This window comes from Opisthorchis viverrini, assembly GCF_000715545.1.
Source record: "Opisthorchis viverrini unplaced genomic scaffold opera_v5_165, whole genome shotgun sequence".
Classification (NCBI taxonomy): Eukaryota; Metazoa; Platyhelminthes; class Trematoda; order Opisthorchiida; family Opisthorchiidae; genus Opisthorchis; species Opisthorchis viverrini.
Window position 1 is genome coordinate 478758 of NW_008751822.1, and position 18817 is coordinate 497574.

The 18817-nt window shown below is 45.7% G+C and overlaps 1 protein-coding gene across 1 annotated transcript; it reads right to left on the minus strand.

Moving 5' to 3' along the window:
* Positions 1-373: 373 nt before the first annotated feature.
* Positions 374-15642, minus strand: T265_14256 (hypothetical protein; the record flags this gene model as incomplete). Its single annotated transcript, XM_009172806.1, has 11 exons — positions 374-522; positions 5218-5495; positions 5935-6208; positions 7032-7242; positions 8946-9230; positions 11678-11800; positions 14025-14243; positions 14322-14546; positions 15112-15396; positions 15437-15503; positions 15542-15642. Coding segments are annotated over 11 exons (2187 nt in total), but the record flags the coding sequence as incomplete, so codon positions are not given.
* Between the last annotated feature and the right edge of the window lie 3175 nt (positions 15643-18817).

Sequence of the window (18817 nt, forward strand, 5' to 3'; positions counted from 1 at the left end):
GAAATTCAGTCGTGAGCATAAAAGTTATAATTTGCCGTCCTTTCCGTCGATATCGATCGACTCTGCATAACTACAGGTCTACGCAGACCACTACTGTATCAATGTTCTCATGAAGATCACTCTTCTCTTGCGACCGGAGCACAAAAAACAAGGGAGCAACTGAACCTCCTTGCGACTCAGGACAAACAAACAACTAGAAATGTCCCTTGTAGAATTCGGATAAGAGCTGCTCTACACACGTGTTACCATTTACTTTCTCTGCAATTCATGATTAGCCACACGCGCAGAATTCACCGCAGACATCAAACCAATGAGGTTGGAGAAGATTGACGACAATCACAGGATAGCTCTAGCCACTTATGCGTTTACTCACCTGTCCAGGTTTGAGATTAGCCAGATCCACAAGTGAGATTTTGTCCGAAGGTTGAATTTTGTCATAGTCAGCAGCATTGACGAAAGTCAGAGGCAACATGCCCTGCTTTTTCAGGTTTGTTTCTGGGAGAAACAACAACAAAAACAAGTCTGTCACAGAATAGGAACAGTGCATCAGAGTTGCACATTGGAAAGAAATGGAATGACTAGAGAATCCATAGGACTTTGAAGTGCATGGAGCAGACAACGTACCGAGACAAAGGACCAATAAGCGTGTGTTGTACTTAACATTAATGTGGATGTGGCTATCACAATGAGCGTGTTTTTAACACGAACTGGATTTCCGAAGCACATAATTTGGTGTTACACCTAATAAAAAGTTGTTTTATGGAAATCGTACTCCTCATAGGTTGATCTCGTTCGCGGGCAACAAACGATTAGATGATATTTTTGTATTCTGGTTGAAGCTCACTGTATGAATTTACCACGAGATCAACCTTATTAACGAATCTAGTGGAAAAAAACCTCGAAGTGAAAACAGATTTGATGCAGTATAGAGGTAGTCAGTTCGGTTACTTATTACGCAGCCAAAAATATGCCTCTTTTAGCCTCATCACCGCCTTCCACAAGCTATTCATGGGCTCACGCTTGAGTTTGTGCACTTCAGCAAGGTCCGGTGTTGAATCGATGAAAGCTGATGCACCCCTACTTATTGTGACTCGTGCATATACCATCAGCACGGTGAATTACATCAATTTCGATTTTCACTTTATTGTTTGGACACAATAACGTTATGCTGTGAGTCTGAGAATCTTGATGTCACCAACCACCAACTACACTATCTGAGCTGAGAAACCTATTTTATATTGCACTAAATATTCTCTAGAGATGTATGACGTTGGTTTCAAATGAGCAACTATCAACTCTTGTGGAAACTACCTCACACTGCAGTTCGGTTGTGTCGGCAGGTGACCAAGTATTGATAAATTGGAATGAAAGCCACACAATACATAGAAGTTAAACATAAAGTTTATCAGCGGATCTACACGTGATATGTTTGGTAACGCCGTGTGACTGACTTCCGGCTATAAGCTAAGTAGATCAACGACCACAAGCCGTTGATGGTGCGAATTCCAATCGTAACTGGCTCAGACATAAACCATATCCCGACCAGGACGGAGCTACTTTGGTAGATGTTCGTTGAACACGTTACAAACGTTTCTATGAGGAACGTTGAAATGCGCACAAAAATGAGAACTCCCCCGGTTATCAAGAATTCACGGAGCATGAAGAGATTTTGAAGGTGGCTGCAAGGTCGGCTATGAGGCTTCAACCAGGTATGTGTCGGATATTTTTCTCTTAGAATTTCAGCAGTCATGACACATGGTGTCTTTGTATTAAGGCAACACCAAAACAAGCAGGCACATTGTAAGCTACCTCACAAAGTCGCACAATCCCTCTGCTTACTAATGGCCAACTTAAACTTGCAAGCTTAAAGAGAAGTTCAGCTCTTGAGATCATGATATGGTACGATACCACGACAGACTAAAAAGTCCTCCAGTAGGATCAAGCATGAAGACAGAAATCGAGGGGAAGACCTCTGCATCATGACTGGCAGATTGCGATTTTGGCTGTTGGGAAACATTTTACACGGTTCACTTTGTCATCATCGAGTAAAAGTAACTCCCAAAAAAGCCTGGAGAGACCGTCGCCTTTTGAGACATCGATGTTTGTGGTTCGATACCTCAACCAAATCGAGGTTCTCTGTTGTGTCTTGATGGACAGTCGTGCAACTCCGTATCGGTCCCTTGGCTTCCTGCTCCGCCAACTATGGTATAAAAGGCACGGTAGCTCTCGACAGCCCTTTATGGAGACAAAGGAAAATTAGTACAACTGTATTTATAGGGTAGTCACAGTGTGTTCCACAAGGTCGTGCCAGAATCTCTGTGAGGAGGTGAGAAGAGTCGAGTCACAGGTGCCTGACTCGGATTGGCTGGCATTCTGACCAATCAGGGCGTGCCTTCGTTTGGCCCGTGTCCTGCACGTGACACATCCGTCCAAATGGTGCTGTTCGGTTATTAGGGACGGCTGCCCCCCGAACATTCTCTCTTTTGAACTATTTCAGCTCGAGAAATACACTCATCTGCAAATCAATTTGGTTTTCACGGGAGACTCAATTGAATCTCTCGTTTATGATGTTCAGCTCGAGATAGCACAAAGTGCTAGCTTTTAAATTTGGTGGCTCAAATCTATCCCTCGCACTCGCACTGTCTCAGTTTCCGTGGCCCCACAACAGACAGGCAATTGCTTTAACACATTCAAACGAGTCTCGAATGATCGTTTCTCTTAGAATTTGCGGGCCGAAATAGGCTCGAAGGGTGTCAAGAAGATTGAGCGCCACGAAACAGGCAATCCCATTCGTCCTATCGTGGGCTATACTACTTGCTCAACGTACAACTTATCCAAATGCTTGAGCAGTTTGTTGAAGCCGTACCATCAGCTGGTAATAAGTCACGCAAATAACCCTTTTGATCTTGTCAGTATCCTACAATCTACCCAAATCAATGACGATGAAGTAGCAATCAGCTTTGATGTGACAGCTCTTGACACTAGCGTACCAATTAACGACTGTTTATCTTTCTCTCTTCTATATTGTGCGACGATACATCTCTAGCACAGAGAATAACCTTAAACCCTGTTGATATCATTACTAGTGTCGAACTGCGTCTAAGCACCACGTATTTCACCATTCAAAACACGCTTTACAGACAAACTGACGGTGTCGCTATGGGCTCTCCAGTATCAACCATAGTGGCTAATCTTTTCTCACACTATAAGGCCTTAGGTGCTTCGCCCATCCACCATGCACCTGGCTGAGATATTTTGACGACACATTTTCGATCATATCAACCACAAAACGGCAAGCCCCTCTAAACTGCATAGCAGTCGTTCAGCTGTAACACCCTTAGGGTGCCTAGCTGCCATGCCACCCGAAGGTTGCACGAGGGCTGGGATACTGCCAGGCTGCCTAAGCCTACACAAAGGTAGTCGAGAGGCAGAGGTCGGATTCGAACCACAAACCTTCCGGTCAGTAAATTCGCGCTCTAACCACTTGGACCATCTCGCCCATTTCTAAGCTACTTGAATGAACAATGCAGTAGTATACAATCCACGACTGAAACTGAGGACGTGCGGAAGACCATTAGTTTCCTGCACTGAAAGCTCTCGGTTAACGCTAACCATGGATTTTCAGTGGGAATTAACAGAAAACCTACACAATCAGACAAGTATTTTCATTGAGCCTTCGCATCCACACTACGTCAAACACGCAGTTGTAGGATCGCTGATGAATCGCATCACGAAACTATGCTCGGAGGAACTCATGCGAGCAGACGAACCGACGCGACTCAGAAGGGTATTACAGCGAAATGAGTACCCAGTGAGGATCGTTGCCCAACAGGTGAAAAGAATGTTACTCGGAACGGTGAGACACGAAGACAAAAATCCGATGGTCACCATGGGAATACTCTATAGAGTTGGCACTTCAGATGCCATTCGAAAAACACTTCGGAATTACGATATTAAAACATTTTACCGAATTGACGACACGTTAGAAAGACACGGTACAAACTGCGTCTAGCGAATTCCCTGTGCAGATTGCTCAGCCAAATACACAGGCCAGACAGCTAAGCAACTCCAAGTACGGATCACGGAGTACAAACAACATGCGTTTTTTCGTCCAAGAAACCCAATAGAGTTGAAAAAACCGGAACGCGAGTCAGCCATTGCCCTACACACATTTAAGTCAAACCATCAAATCGATTTTAATGGTACGCGTACACAGTCAGGATTCAAGTCGCATGTGGAACGGACGTGTGCTGAGGCCCTAGGGATCAGCCCACAGCCGAACTGCATCAGTCGGAGTGATGGTGCCAGCATCCCATCTATCTGGATTGGACTTACTGCACACCGTAGCGGGCATAGTAACCACATGTCAACCAGGGATCTCAAAAATGACGCATCACAGCCCGCACAACAAATGGAAGCACATCCTGATCAGAGTACACATAAAATTACACGTACACGCACCCACGCACGTTGACTCAATCTGACTGTCAAATGATCACAGAGATGCACCAATCAGAAGACATGGTAGAGGACCCGAATGTCGCTGCATTTGACTCGTATTCAGTTGACTGTAGAAATCCTTGAAAAAGGTCGCCCACGGCAACCCAAACGTCGGATTACAATAACCTATTCCACTACGCTGTGCTTTGACTTCGTAATTAATTATTTATTTATTAGAAAAGCGTTTTTCATTCACAATCCCTGAGCTTTATATGCACCATCCATGCGCTTAACTACAACAAGGTCATATGGGAATTTCACTGAGAAGTCGTCACTCGCAGAGCCAACCAACACCAGATGACGTGATGCAAATAACTTTCTTGAAACAGGGGTGGAAAAAAACTTCTGTAGACGAAAGTTAGTCCATTGTTGACCATGGAATTGCTGTTGGATGGTGGGTTGTTCGGATTTCTACCCGGAATGTTGGTGTTCCGAATGGTATTCGGAATTCGTGAGATGCACACAGCTGAATAGTCTAGCTGCTGCATCGAACCACCCAGTGGAAAAACTCTTTCTCCATCGCCAACCGAGAGGGAACATCATCCTCAGAGGCTACATCAGCAATAGGCAATTTTGCACCCAGACACTGTTAATTACTCAGATCAAGAAACTGGTGTTATGTAGTTCCGATTCGAAATGAGGGTATGCGTCGAAGGGTGGACACAAGATCACACAACAACAACAACTTCTGTGCCAAATAACTTAGGATATACTTACCATGAATACGGGCAAAACTCTTGACAATTATGGCTCGCCCACCCAAAAATCGTGGCTCCAAAGCGGCATGTTCACGACTGCTTCCTTCACCGTAGTTTTCATCTCCAATCACACACCACGCAACACCTTCGGATTTGTAGCGCCTGGCCACTGCAGGCACAGCATCCCAGGTGCCTGAAGGACGATGCATCACTTTATTCATTTCGTTGTTCTCTGCATTCACCGCACTGTGTGGGAAGAAACAGAGCGTCGAGGAATCAAATGAGAGGGCCCGAAGACTGAAACACTGATCTGGCAGGGTATCACAGAGGTTAGGTGGCTGGTACTCCACACAGCGATAACAATACAGTGAACACTAGCCTTCCTTCGAACCCGTTCAGCAGTTTAGATTCACGAAGCTATGCGAAACCCACCCAAAGATGAGATGCTCCGTACTTGAAAGAAGGCTTATCAACGGCAATTGAAGGGAACTTGAGAACACAAACTAGACCAACTAACAGAACGGATGGTCAATACCTTGACAACAAAGAAAGTGGGATATCCATGGAACCAAAACATTTTATGGTCCATGGCTGTATATGAGAAATTCAAGCGCTGATCATACTGCTTGAAAAGGTTCGGTTTGGTCAATTCAACTAATCCAGAAAATTTCGCCTGTGAAAAAATAGTGCTCACAAAGTTAGGGTGGCAATCGCATCACAAAGATCCGTATCTTACCCAATGAACATGTTATTCGAGATGTTGTCCAAATGCCCCCGGTATTTTAGCCATGGTCCGGCGGCGGAAATGTGGTCAGTGGTGCACTTGCCCTTAATCTTGATAAGTACCGTCATTTTCTCCAAATCCCGCCCATCCCACTTATTAAACGGCGCAAGGAGTTGTAAACGCTGACTGTTTGGATCGACCTTGACTGTTATGCCTGAACTATCAGTCGGTGGAGGCTGGTAAGTGTCTTCACCAGGATCGAATCCTCGGTTGGGTAACGTGTCACCTGTGGCAACAAGCCCAGAGAAACAAAAGCATACATAGAATGCATCATCCAACAATAAATGAGAGAGTATTTTCAAGATTTAAAACAAAACAACATTGACAGCAACTATCAGCCTTCGCGGATCCCTAAACAAACTATGGAACACAGCACGAACTTCGGGTGTCTGATTGTATGAAAAATGACCAACTAATGCTCTTCAAATAGGGTACAGTCATCTCCTCGAATAAGCAACCAATAAAAAACAACAATCAATCGTTCAGCTGTAGCGCCCTTCCGGTGCCTAGCTGCCATGCCACCCGGAGGAAGCACGAGAGCTGGGATACTGTCAGGTTGCCCAAGCCTAGACAGGGGAAGTCGACAGGCAGAGGTCGGGTTCGAACCCACCAACCAATAAAAGAGCTGTTAAATCCATTTAAACTCCCCACTTGTGCAGAATGAGTACCTGCCTCGCATCAATCGTATCGCTTAGCTGTAACACCCTTTCGGTGGGTAGTTGCCACACCACCCGAAGGAAACACGTGGGCCGAGATAATGTCAGGTTGCCTAAGCCTGGACAGGAACAGTCGAGACGCATAAAGCCGCGAACCTTTCGATCAATAAGTTCGCGCCTCGGCTATCCTGAGCTCACGGTGGAATGACCGGTAAAGAGTGGAAACGAAGACGTGTCGTGTGGGCTTATCGTGGGTTTACCCCCCTAAAACTCCTCTGTACAAAGCTGACAGGTCTCCATGTTTAGGTGGCAAAAGTGAATATTGACGAAGGATCTGCAGCTCGTGCCCAACGGTTTGGTAAGCCATGGCAACTGCAAAGTCTCAAGACCTACCTGTGGGTGGCTGTAGTTTGAACTTGCTCCCATCGGCTGCAGTCAGTTCGTCAGTTAAAGGGTTGAACGATAGGTCACCGCCGAAAGCCAACGCGGTTACTATTTCCGGTGAGGTTACAAAAGCATGCGTAGCAGGATTGGCATCGTTACGTCCGGTGAAGTTCCGATTGTACGAAGACACGATAGTATTCTTCTCACCCTTCTTGAAATCCTGTCAGGCAGAAAGCAAAGGAGTGTGGTATTCGTAGAAGCAGAGTCACAACGGGTGTTAGGAGAATGAGACTATGACAAGACGGCAAGACCAAAGAGATAACGAATTCCTTCAGTTGGAGTCGACGGATAACTTCAACTGAGATGTACACATGAGAGCAAAAGTGCCATTTTCGAGTGCAAGATGAGTGCAGTTTTTTGGGTCTAAAGCAGAGCAGTCTCAGCACACAGCTTCACGCAAAGCGAAGGTGCTGCGGTGACCTATTTGGTACTTACCTGAATGGTCGCTATGCAATTTCAATCATTTCGCAGCCGTTGTCAGGGTATTATTCATCCAGATGACAAGTGGTCCCACCTAGAGGATATTAGCAAACATTCCTGAGTGGTGTGGAGGAGGTGAATGGACTTATCCGTCAAAAAGACAAACCCAGCACATACAAGATTATCTCAGACTTCCAACATCAAGGATGTTTTCAGTTAACTTTCCTCCCTTCGAATCACTGGAGTGTATGGGGTGAATTGCAAAGGAGACAACACAGGGTTTCCATCTCTAACAATATCGCCGCCGATCGCCAAGTGTGTGCAGATGGAAACCAAGACCTTTATAAAACCAACTCAGCTGTCTCTTTTGAGGGGACCCTTTCGGAGCAGTCCAAGATGTATCCTCATGAGACTGACCATCTGATTCAATTTTTGGCCGGTTTCCGTGAAGGCGAGAGAACTGCCCGTTGCTTTCGGAGTAGATGTTCTCCAGACGTTCAAGACTATTGCAAATCCGTGATGCATACATATCAACGAAGCATGGTGAATCTGATTACTATTCGTTCGCTCCAGCCGTTTGGGTTATTAAAAGCTGCTGGTGTTCTCATCCAGCTGAACTTAGATAAGAACCACGAAAAGAGACGAAAAATTATCAAGAAGACGTGTTCCCATACAGCAACAAAACCCCCCGGCCCCTCAAACCTCGATGAATATTGAGTTATGGGCGTCATGACATTTTCTTACACTTAAGATGTGAGTTTGAAGGATGTGAAAGCGTACAATGCAGTCTATCCGCCTGTGTTTGGCTGAAAACATTGCAAGCAATGGCGGCCAATCAACGTCAAAGGCGTTCGTGTTGCCAGTTTCTTACAAGATTGCCTGACTGAGCGTTTGAGGATGCCGACAGCTCGGGATGTTTGCCATAGGGTAGCACGATGCCCCTCCCCACTCAAGTCTTTTCTCGAATTTCAGTTTAGGATTTTAAATGCAACTGAAAAAAACGCTGTGTTCGTACGGCGTGAAAGCAATAGCATCAACACTGATATGGTTGTCTATGATGGTGACCATCCTTGGGTTCTATTACCTTCAGTAGGCGACTCAAATGCGAAATGCTCGAAAGTATGGTGGTATGCGAGCTAAATCGTTGGCCTAGTCAAGCCAAATCTTGTCACAAATGGTTTCAGCCGGGTTTTCGGCATAAACACCTTAGGATGACGGTCAACCAGAAAGTATGGGTCAGTGTTATGAGGTAATTCAATTATGGTGTCTCTTCTTCAAGCAGGAAGTAGATCCGATATGTGGTCTGGAGGAATTCGTTCCCTAGAGGAGGGATTGCAGTGTGGGAAATTTCTATCAACCAAAAACGGTTTCGAACGTGAAAAACGTCCGAAAAGGGGGGAAAGTAACACAGAACTTGGTGAAGCAGCCAATGGAATAACTTACTGATCGGGACCACTGTCCAATGCATGGTCCACATGCGTTGGCTAAGACAACCCCACCGACCTTTTGGAATATGTCCGTAAGGCCATCTCGTTCAATGGTTGCCCGGATTTGTTCACTACCGGGGGTGACGAAAAAGTTAGAGCGAACCTTGATTCCGTGTGCCAAAGCTTGCTTGGCCAAACTGGCAGCGCGAGACATGTCCTCGTATGAGGAGTTGGTGCAGGATCCAATAAGGCCGGCAGCGATAGACAGTGGCCAACCGTTTTTCTTGGCAGTTTCTCCCAGCTATGAATGGAAGTAAAGTAAACAGACAACGAGCTGAATTGGCGCAGTAGACCAAATAATCTGAAGCGGTGATAAGAGACAGACAATCCGTTAGCGCTCTACGCAGGAATAGTTGTGCCGCTCATCGAATACGAACGGGAAACCAACAATATTATAAACACAGAGGAGAAAAGATGTTGCCATATTTGCGAAGGAGATCCATCATGTCACATCAGTTTAGTTCAAATGGGAAAATCACAGTACTATGCACATAGCGCCCAGTTCAAAGAAAGTTCCATGCATATATCTCAGATGTAGAATTTCGGCTGCTTTCTTTTTGTGTTTGGACAATTCGTTATGCGTATTTGCGACGCTGATCTTTAGCCTGCAGTTGATCAGCCCCAAATATCGAAAGCTTCAAGCTGTCAGAAAAAGGAGGTTTGTGTTAAATGATCACCAGGCAAGTTATTGTCCCACACATGGTATTTCATGAACAGTCGTCACACCTGACGTCACCTTAACTGGTAAGGAAATTGTAAAACCGTGAATTCCACGGAGTAAACTATGCAGTCTAAACAACCAACAGTTTCATCAAAAACTGATTCTTGATAGGCCAAGCTGTCCACTTTGATGTCAAATGAATTCAATTGTAGGCCCCGATTTAGGAATAAGGAACTGTTTTATGAATTGGTCGAACCCTGAATCAGTTGTGGCTAGCGCGTACAAAAACCAAGGACGGTAGATTCAATAAACGATAAATAGCTCACAAGGAACGATAATCCAGACGAGCGAAACTGAGAAAATCGTCACTTGAAGTGCCAGTCAACACGTGACTAAGTGATGTGAATTCTGTGTTTGAAAGAAGAATGGCGCCGTAAATTGCGAGTTAACAACATTGCTGACAAGCCTCTCGCTAGCTAGGAGTTGGCAAGTTCCAATCGCTTTGGATATGCGCACCACTGATGATACCCAACAAGAATGAAACAGCTGTGCTATGCTTCTCGGCCGCTTGGTTTAGGCTGACTTCAAGTAAGGGATGAGGTCGCCATTGGAACAGTTGCAGAGACCACACAGACTAACCACAAAAAACTAGACAGACTACTTAAGAATGGACAACTCTTTTTGCCGTTTATATGTTTTTATTGCTTGTGAAAATCTGTGAAACATCCAAGACAGGGGGATTCAAAATTGCACGCACCCTCCATCCTGTTGACTATACAGACTACACGATGCTTACGAAACCCCAATCATGGTTGTGTCAAACTGAAGCTGCGCACACATGTTGGCTAGTTTGTTACCTAATATGCTCACAGCACTGTATTTCACCCTGGAAACGAAGCACTTCAGTTCTATACAACGAAAAGATACCAAAGCGAGAGGATCCGTCGTGCAGATGAGCCCGTGCACAAGCGTTTTGTGGAAAACACGTGCATTTCACAATCACTAATCAACAGTTCATTGTTTATTTTGGGTTACGTAACGGAGACATTTCAGTTTAGTGCTACTTTTTATGCCGACCCGTTGTTGCGTCAAGTTGGCCAAAAAAACGGTGTCATTATGATTTGCACGTACGCCCTAAAACCCAATGGTCCCGCACTAATGGAAGAATCTTCACACAAACGGCCAACCTTATCAGCAGGCAGTTCCACCATCCCGAGTTCTTGACGGCAGTCTCAAAGTCATCGTACATTCACTACGGTTCCGGTAGATCTAATAGTTCCCGCTTCGTGATTTTCCTGCATACAAGCCCAGCTGGTTTCAAGAAATCAGACTTAACATTACAGGAAACAGAAAAAATCACTAAATGGTTTGAGGATATCCATGATTGAGTTGATCGTACCTTCACCGTTCACAAAAAGTCAAACTGAAAGGAAACCCAGAGGAAAGTTCTCTGACAAGCGTACATGTTAATTCTGTCCTGTGAACACATGCATACCATAGAGTTCAGGATCGGCTTAGGTGTGCTTAGTCCCCATCAAGAGGTCGTCACGCTTCGCTTTCAAAATAATACTTTGGGGTATCCCTCTATCACTGTGAATCCATTCTCCGACAAAGTTATGAGGCAAGCCAAATGGAGAATATCAGCGCCCTTCGTCTGGATCCGCGGCGTGACAGTGGGGGTGGTGACAAGGCCACAACGATTAGGAAACTATTCCCAAGCGAAGAGCTTAATTTTTTCAGGCACCTATTATTGTGGGTTTACAGTGCGTTTCGTATAGAGACCAACAGAATTCCAACTAGATGGTTGGGGGCCATGATTCTGGATACTCGGATTTTCCCATCCATCGCTTGAAAGTGAGCATTGTATGGTATCAGCCAAAGATGAGTAACAGAGTTTTCTTTGAAACCTCTGTTCTGGAACACTTATCGGAAGGAAAACTGAAGTTGCTTCAAAACGTACAGAGGTTTGAGGGTGTCCAATGACATGACAGTACAAATCGTCCAAACACGACACAGAAGTGGCCTACCTTCGAAATGGGATGCGCCAAATCGGGAGTGAATGGCCCGTTCACGTGCGGCTCCAATTTGTCCAGGTTAATTTCGATTACACGATCATATTTGCAGTTTGAATCAGCAGTCAGTAGCGTGTCCTTAGGGTAGGAAAAAACAGAATCAAGTTTCAGGGATTAGTTGCCAACAGCAATTCCCTGCTTCTAACGGCGATGTAATCCAGGGACTAGGAGGCACACGAATACCAATTCTCAACAATACGATACCCAATTTGTTTGAGAGATAACACTGAAAGACGAAGGATTTGTGAAGAGTTGAGTACCGGTTACCGCCGAATCCAACTGATGCACCAGACTGTACGTGGCACAACTTTTAAATGGTCAATCACCACGGGACAACAATCGAGGAAAAACTACAAAATGTCTTAAGCTCGGGAAGGCCCAGTGATTAGGGTACAAACTTGCCGATCTGAAGGTCAGCGGTTCGAATCTAACCCTAGCATCTGGACTGCTCCTGTCTATGCTCGGGCAATCTGGTAATATCTCAGCTCTCGTATTTCATTCGGATGGCAGCTAGACACCGAAAAGATGTGACAAATGGGTGATCATTTCACCTTCCACAAATCACCTCGACCAAGAAAGAATGACACTGCAGACCAATTGGATCGTCTGAACTTCATTCTACTGACAAAACCCTGCCGTAGTTCGGAGCTAGGATTCGTCAACTTATTGACCTAAAGTTTAACGATAATGCAGATATCGTATCACCAAAGACAGCACGCTTCAGAACACCTTTCCAATAGAATTCGAAAAATATGCGATGCGCCTCGAAAATGGATAAGTTAAAGTGATTCTTCGGAGTGGAAATAAGTGGTCTTCAATTGATATCCAAATGGTATTCGAATCAGGCCCGTGAACAGTCGGTGCAGTCAGTCACTAGTCGTTCAGTCATTGCAGGTTTTTGCTGCCTAGCTGCTGTCACCCGAACGAAGCACAAGGATTGAGATACTGCCACGTTGCCGAAGCCTAGACAGGAACAGTCGAGAGTCCGCGGTTGAATTCGAACTACGGACCTTCCGACCAGCAAGTTCGCGCTTTAACTACTGTGAAGAACAAGCATGAAAATATATTACAATTAGCTGAAGATCTAGACATCTGTTTCAGTGGATCCAAGAGCCTCAATCGTTCTCGCATTCACGACAATAGCAACGCTTTTATATCGATTTTTCTCCTAGGATGATGAAAGTTCAGAGCACCAGCAAATTAGGACTGTCATTCGTTGAACTGGAGAATAACGGAATAAAATGAAACGGGAACGGAATTTCTGTGAGGATGAAACGTGTAAGACTACGGCTTTTACAACTGACAAATTTACAAGTCACAGATGAGGTCTTTTGTGCATTAATGACTGAGAAAATTGCGTGTGTTCCAGGTCGCAAAACGATCGATCGAGTTGAGTTTCCGGTGACTGCATTACGAACTGTAAGGTACACCGGAATTCAGCATTCACTCATAACCAGGACTGGAGAAAGACAAGACAGTGTCCTAAGAGTACGATAGGAACGGCAGAAAACGACAAGTTAAACGGTATACAACAGAAGTGGCATTCAGTAATTTCTTATCAGTAACACCTGTGACACATTGAATTCCTGGAGCAGAGTTCCACTCCTCCACACGAAGATGTGGGGGACTGATACAGCACATGGGAAAAATAATGCACCGCTGGAGATAAACGTTAGGATTAAATCATCTCGGTGTATGGTATTCTTGGTGCTGTGACATGCGTAAGGAGCCAATGAGCTGCAGTTCAAAAGGTCAAACCATTCCTTGAGTTGTGGCAAACGAAGATTCCCCATTTGGACTTGCAATTTTACTGGGGAAGGTGTGAACCAAATAACCACTTCCTGGTCTCTGTCTCACTACTGTATGAATCCCTGGTATCTCGCGTCAAACAGACGGGTGCTTTTTTTGACACATTCGACCCGAACACCATGAAAACATCATAGCGCATGCGTAAAACACGACTATCCAACGAAAATACATTGTAGGGTAGAAGTCTGGACAAAATAAACCTTCTAATGACGTCGCACCCATAACGAGAATCACTGGTCACTTTGATTGACAACGTTGGTTCTCACAGTCAAGTCGCCTCCAGATCAGATTAAGACGTGCATAAATGGCTAAAATCACCCGTCTTTTCGGATTCCCGAGAGCAGCTGTATGCGTCCTTGGGCTGTAGTGAAATCCACGAGGTCAAACAGATGTCGAACGAACGGGTCAATCGACGAATTATCCAAGACAGCAAACAACAAGACCGTACGCATGGAGGAAACTTTTCTATTAATAGTTACCACAAAGGGATCACCTTGTGCTCTCTGGCCAGTTCAGCAATCCCCGCGCGATTGGTTGCCCGCAGGAAGTCGACCATCCGATCGTTGAAAGGAAACACCGAGGTGGTCGCACCGATTTCCGCACCCATGTTGCAAATGGTAGCCATTCCAGTGCAGGAGATGGATTCAACACCCGGTCCGAAATACTCCACAATGCTTCCTGTGCCACCTTTGACAGTGAGAATCTCTGCAACCTGAGGGGATACATAAAACAGTATCAGAGACATTTTTGGGATATTTTACGAGAATATTATCGAAGTTCATGAACCTACTTTCAGGATGATATCCTTCGCACTGGTCCAGCCAGACAATGTGCCTGTTAGATGGACGCCGATTACATTTGGGGCCTTCAGTTCCCAGGGGAGATTGGCCATCACGTCTACGGCATCCGCTCCGCCAACACCAACACAAAGACCACCAAGACCCCCTCCATTTGGAGTGTGACTGTCTGTACCGATGATCAGGGCACCGGGGAAGGCATAGTTTTCTAAGACGATCTGGAAGGGAAAGTGCGAAAAAACAAAATGAGTAGGAGCTGGATATCAGTTACGGGGTGGTGTTATCCGTCCAGTAGTTCAACTTTACACATTTGTCAATTAATGTCCTTTCCATCCAGCCAATTTGAGCACTTGTCGCTAAAGTTCAGTTCAGTTTCCAGCTCATAAACCGTGCGTCAGAATGTGGTGGTTCCAGTTGATACAGCGACAAGCTGATCTATCGACGGAGAATGAACTTTCTCGAAAACCACCTGGTGTAACTCAGCAGTACTGATATGATGTTCCCACCTCATCCGCAAGATGCTTCGGAGGCGCTGGTGGCCAAACGCAAAGAGCCTACGAGGGTCTTCCAGATTGCTCAAGTGAAACGGACTCGTCCATTTTACAAAAAAGTCGACGGATCGCACAAACTAGAGCCTAGGTTATGGCCTTTCAAAAACTTGATAGTGTTTGCATGTGTCACTGAAAAAGGGAGAAGCACTCCACTGAAGACACAAGATGGAGGTACAGTTGTTAAATAAGGCGAAGAAACTAAACGACGCAATTATGTTGGGGACAGACGTACCTGATGAATAATGCCTGAACCAGGCTTCCAAAAACCAATACCATATTTTGCGGACGCTGACTGCAGAAAATCGTAAACTTCCTTGTTCGATACATTGGCTCTGTCCAAGTCAGAACTGGCTCCATCTCGAGCCTCGATCAGGTGATCACAGTGGACAGTAGTTGGAACAGCCACTCGTGGAAGTCCACTACTGACGAATTGCAAAATCGCCATTTGAGCAGTGGCATCTTGCATGGCAACTCGATCCGGCCGAAGTAGAAGGTAACTGGCACCGCGTTTTATTTCCTTGGACAAAAATTGAGGATTGTGGAATACCACAACATACTGCATTTTGGGGATCATCAAGGTGCGAATAGAGAATTTTCTCTGCAAGAGTGAGTGGACGTGCCAGCCTGTATATGAAATATAGACACAAGCGCATCAAACATACCGCTGTTTAACAATGCCGATATTGTGTTCTAATTTGTGGTAGTCCAATTCAACCCGATCAAACTTGCTCATGGTCACTTTCGTACTGACTCGCGGGCGAAACCTTGAAAACTTCACAGAAAAAAGTCTGTTTAGTTGGAGTTATAAGAATTCAACCACAAAAAGCGCAGAAAACCTCGGTCATAGGAAAGGAGGAGTTCCCATAAACAGAATGATTACAAAACACAAAAAAATTAGGCGCTCCCGATCTGACTCAAGCGAAGGCACTCACAGGGCGTGGTATGAACGATTACAGAGACTAATAGGCCATCCATCATTTTAGTGCTGAAAGGAATCCCACCATGTACATAGCTGAGGTCGTTAAAATGAGGCAAACAGTGCTGGGGACAACAAACCTAACACTGAATAGCAAAACCGAACACTTGGTGCAGTCAGTTATGCATCGATGAACTTAGATTCGAACCGTTGATAGCACTCACCAGGTCCGGTGAACTTTAGTCACCCCATTGACTACCTATGAGGCCGAAGACACACGTGGATCTAAAACCACCGGAATTTTCAGCCTCCGCTCGTTTTCCAAATAGTTCCTTGTTTGCGGTATGACATTATCCAGAAACTTACACTAGGCGGTTCCGTTCTGTGCGGACTGTCAGAGTTTATAACAGGTAGAATTTGTAGCGAGTTGGTTTCGGTTCCCACTCACAGAAACAGTAAAAAAATCCAGCTGTGGTGCAATCCGAAAAAAAGTACGAGAGTTGGGGTAAGGCTAAAATTCCGAGACCTAGTCGAGAATAACTGGGAGGCCAAGGTTGGGTTCGAAACCTACTGACCGGAAGTCCCAGTCAGTAGGTTCGAGCCTTAAACAATCAGATACCTCAAACTGATTAAGGCTTCTCGAATGGTTCTGGGGAGATACCCTGATGGGAGAAGGTCTTTATTCTTCCATGTAATCGCCAGACGTGAACGCAAAACAGACGATAGGGAGCGAACCAGTGCAAAATAAACGAAAGAGTTTCTCATTTAGTCGCAGCTAGTTGGCATTCATTAGTGCAATGACGATGACATCCCAGCTCAGTTCACGGATTGAATCATAAACGCCAATCTGTCGTCGAGAGAACCACCAAAAGTGCACAGCGTATATTAAACCCCAAAATCACGGCTCGCGGTCGCGCCGTTATCGGTTGAACTGTTCCTCCAGTCTCCTGCTGCGGTGATTCTGTTGCCTCTTCTGTAGTCAGACAGTACCTCTGCCATCAGCATAGTTGGCGTCGTCCGATATTCCAGTAGAAACCTTTGCAAAATCTCCTCCATCGGCCACTTCCCTATTGACTTCTGAAGCAGTGTGGGTGTCAACGAAGAGTTCCGTCTGGCAGTTCGAATGCGAATGAAACGGCAGCGGACGTACATGAGTTACGCCATACTCCAGACAAAACTCTGCAAATGCCGATGAAGTAAACTAACTGTTTTGTCAGATACAGTAGTTCCTGGCGACTGAGCAGTCCCAGGATTGTAGTGAGCTGTGGGGCTGCTTACTAGAAGAAGTTCCGACCACTTGCTATAAGCGTCGACTAGGACCAAAAGTGTTTACCACCAAATGGATCTGCACAGTCGATGTGCAGACGAAACCAAGGTTCAGTCGGTTGTGGCCACGACCGTAGGTAGGTTCTCACCGGTAACTTAGCTGCTTAACTACACTATAGGTAGGATCTGGAGACGTGTTTGATCTGGGAGTCCATCACAAGTCAAGAGACATAACTGCGAGCAAGGACCTTCATCCCGTTTCTTCAAGGGTGACCTTTATGAAACATTCAGTACAGCTGGCTGTTGTTCCTTTCGAATGTCAAAGCGTTCTGAAAATGAAAGGCACTTGTCGGCTAGTGACGATACGTCACGCCGGTTGAAGTAAGGTCTCGTCTTGGGAACAGCTGCGCAGCTATTAACTGCGGTTGTACTTGATGACCTGTTGCAGCATAGGGTCTTAATCAGAAGACTATGTCGGCAGTCACTGGGAGAGTAGGAACTACTTCCGATACAATGTGGTCCACCTCCGGTTCCAAGTCAATTGTTACGAATACAGTGTCCTCTGGTTGTGGCCTACCTAAATCAGTGAGACATGACAGTGCGTCAGTTTGTCCGAGGTTGGTGGTGGACTGGTAATTGATCCTGAAGTCATACGCGGGAAGCAGAGTGGCCCATCGTTGGAGACGGTTTGTGGTATACACCAAGAGCCTTCTTCGAGTCAAACACAGTAAGCAGTGGCCTATGATCGGTCAATAAAATGAACTGATGGCCACAGGGCATTTAATGGCAAACACGATCGCCAAAGCTTCCTTTGCGACTGTAGCTGCGATCGGCTGGAATCAGTGATCTGGTCGCATATGATATGGTTTTCTCGCTGTCGGAGATTAGAGGCGGAAAGACTGCGTCGATACCATAGAATTATCCGATGTCACAACGATTTCCACTGACGGATCGTTGTGAGTGAGAAGTGAAGCAAGGATTCGACAGAGTCAAAGGTGCGTTGGCATTCTCTTTTTGATGAGTAGCTGGCTCATCGGGCCTTGGAGGGGATGCACGGCAGATAGGAACGAGCTGTAGTGACTGAGGCCGAGTAGGGTCGCTGCGTCTGAGTACTGGCATACGATTGATGGCACCTGTTTTTCGGGTCTGCTCAGCAGCTGCGCCCGCCAATGATGAAACCGAGATATTTTATCGGCCGCATGAAGAAGAAGCATTTGTCTCGGCTTGCTCTGAAGCTTTAATACGACCAAGCACGCAATCAAGATGCTGTCATAACTGATCGGGGTTGGGACACATGAAGATCAAATCGCCTAAATAGGCGGAAACACCGAGAGCATCCTTCAACATTGTATCCAAGATCTGTTGAGATTGGACCGGCACTGTCTTGACACCAAACAGCGGCCGAATACGCTAGAACAGATTGCATTGCGTATTGGTGGTCGAAAGTTCTCGGAGTTCCTCCTCGGCTTTTACCTGGAGGCATGCCTCGGTCGAATCGGTCTTCGCAAAACGCTTGCCTTCATTCAGTTTCACGAACAAGTCGTGTGGAAGAGGCACAGGGTACTGATTGGTATCCAGCGTAGCATTAAGTTCGCACACAAACGGATGGTCCCGTTAGCCTTCTTCACCATGCCAAATAGTTGGCCGGTTGAACAACACCAGCCTTCTGTAGTCGGTCGTCTCTGGTCAACGATGGACAGAGCTGCATACGGTACTGAGCGTTCCGGCCTGAAAACTAGTCTGGCACCAGGGAGAA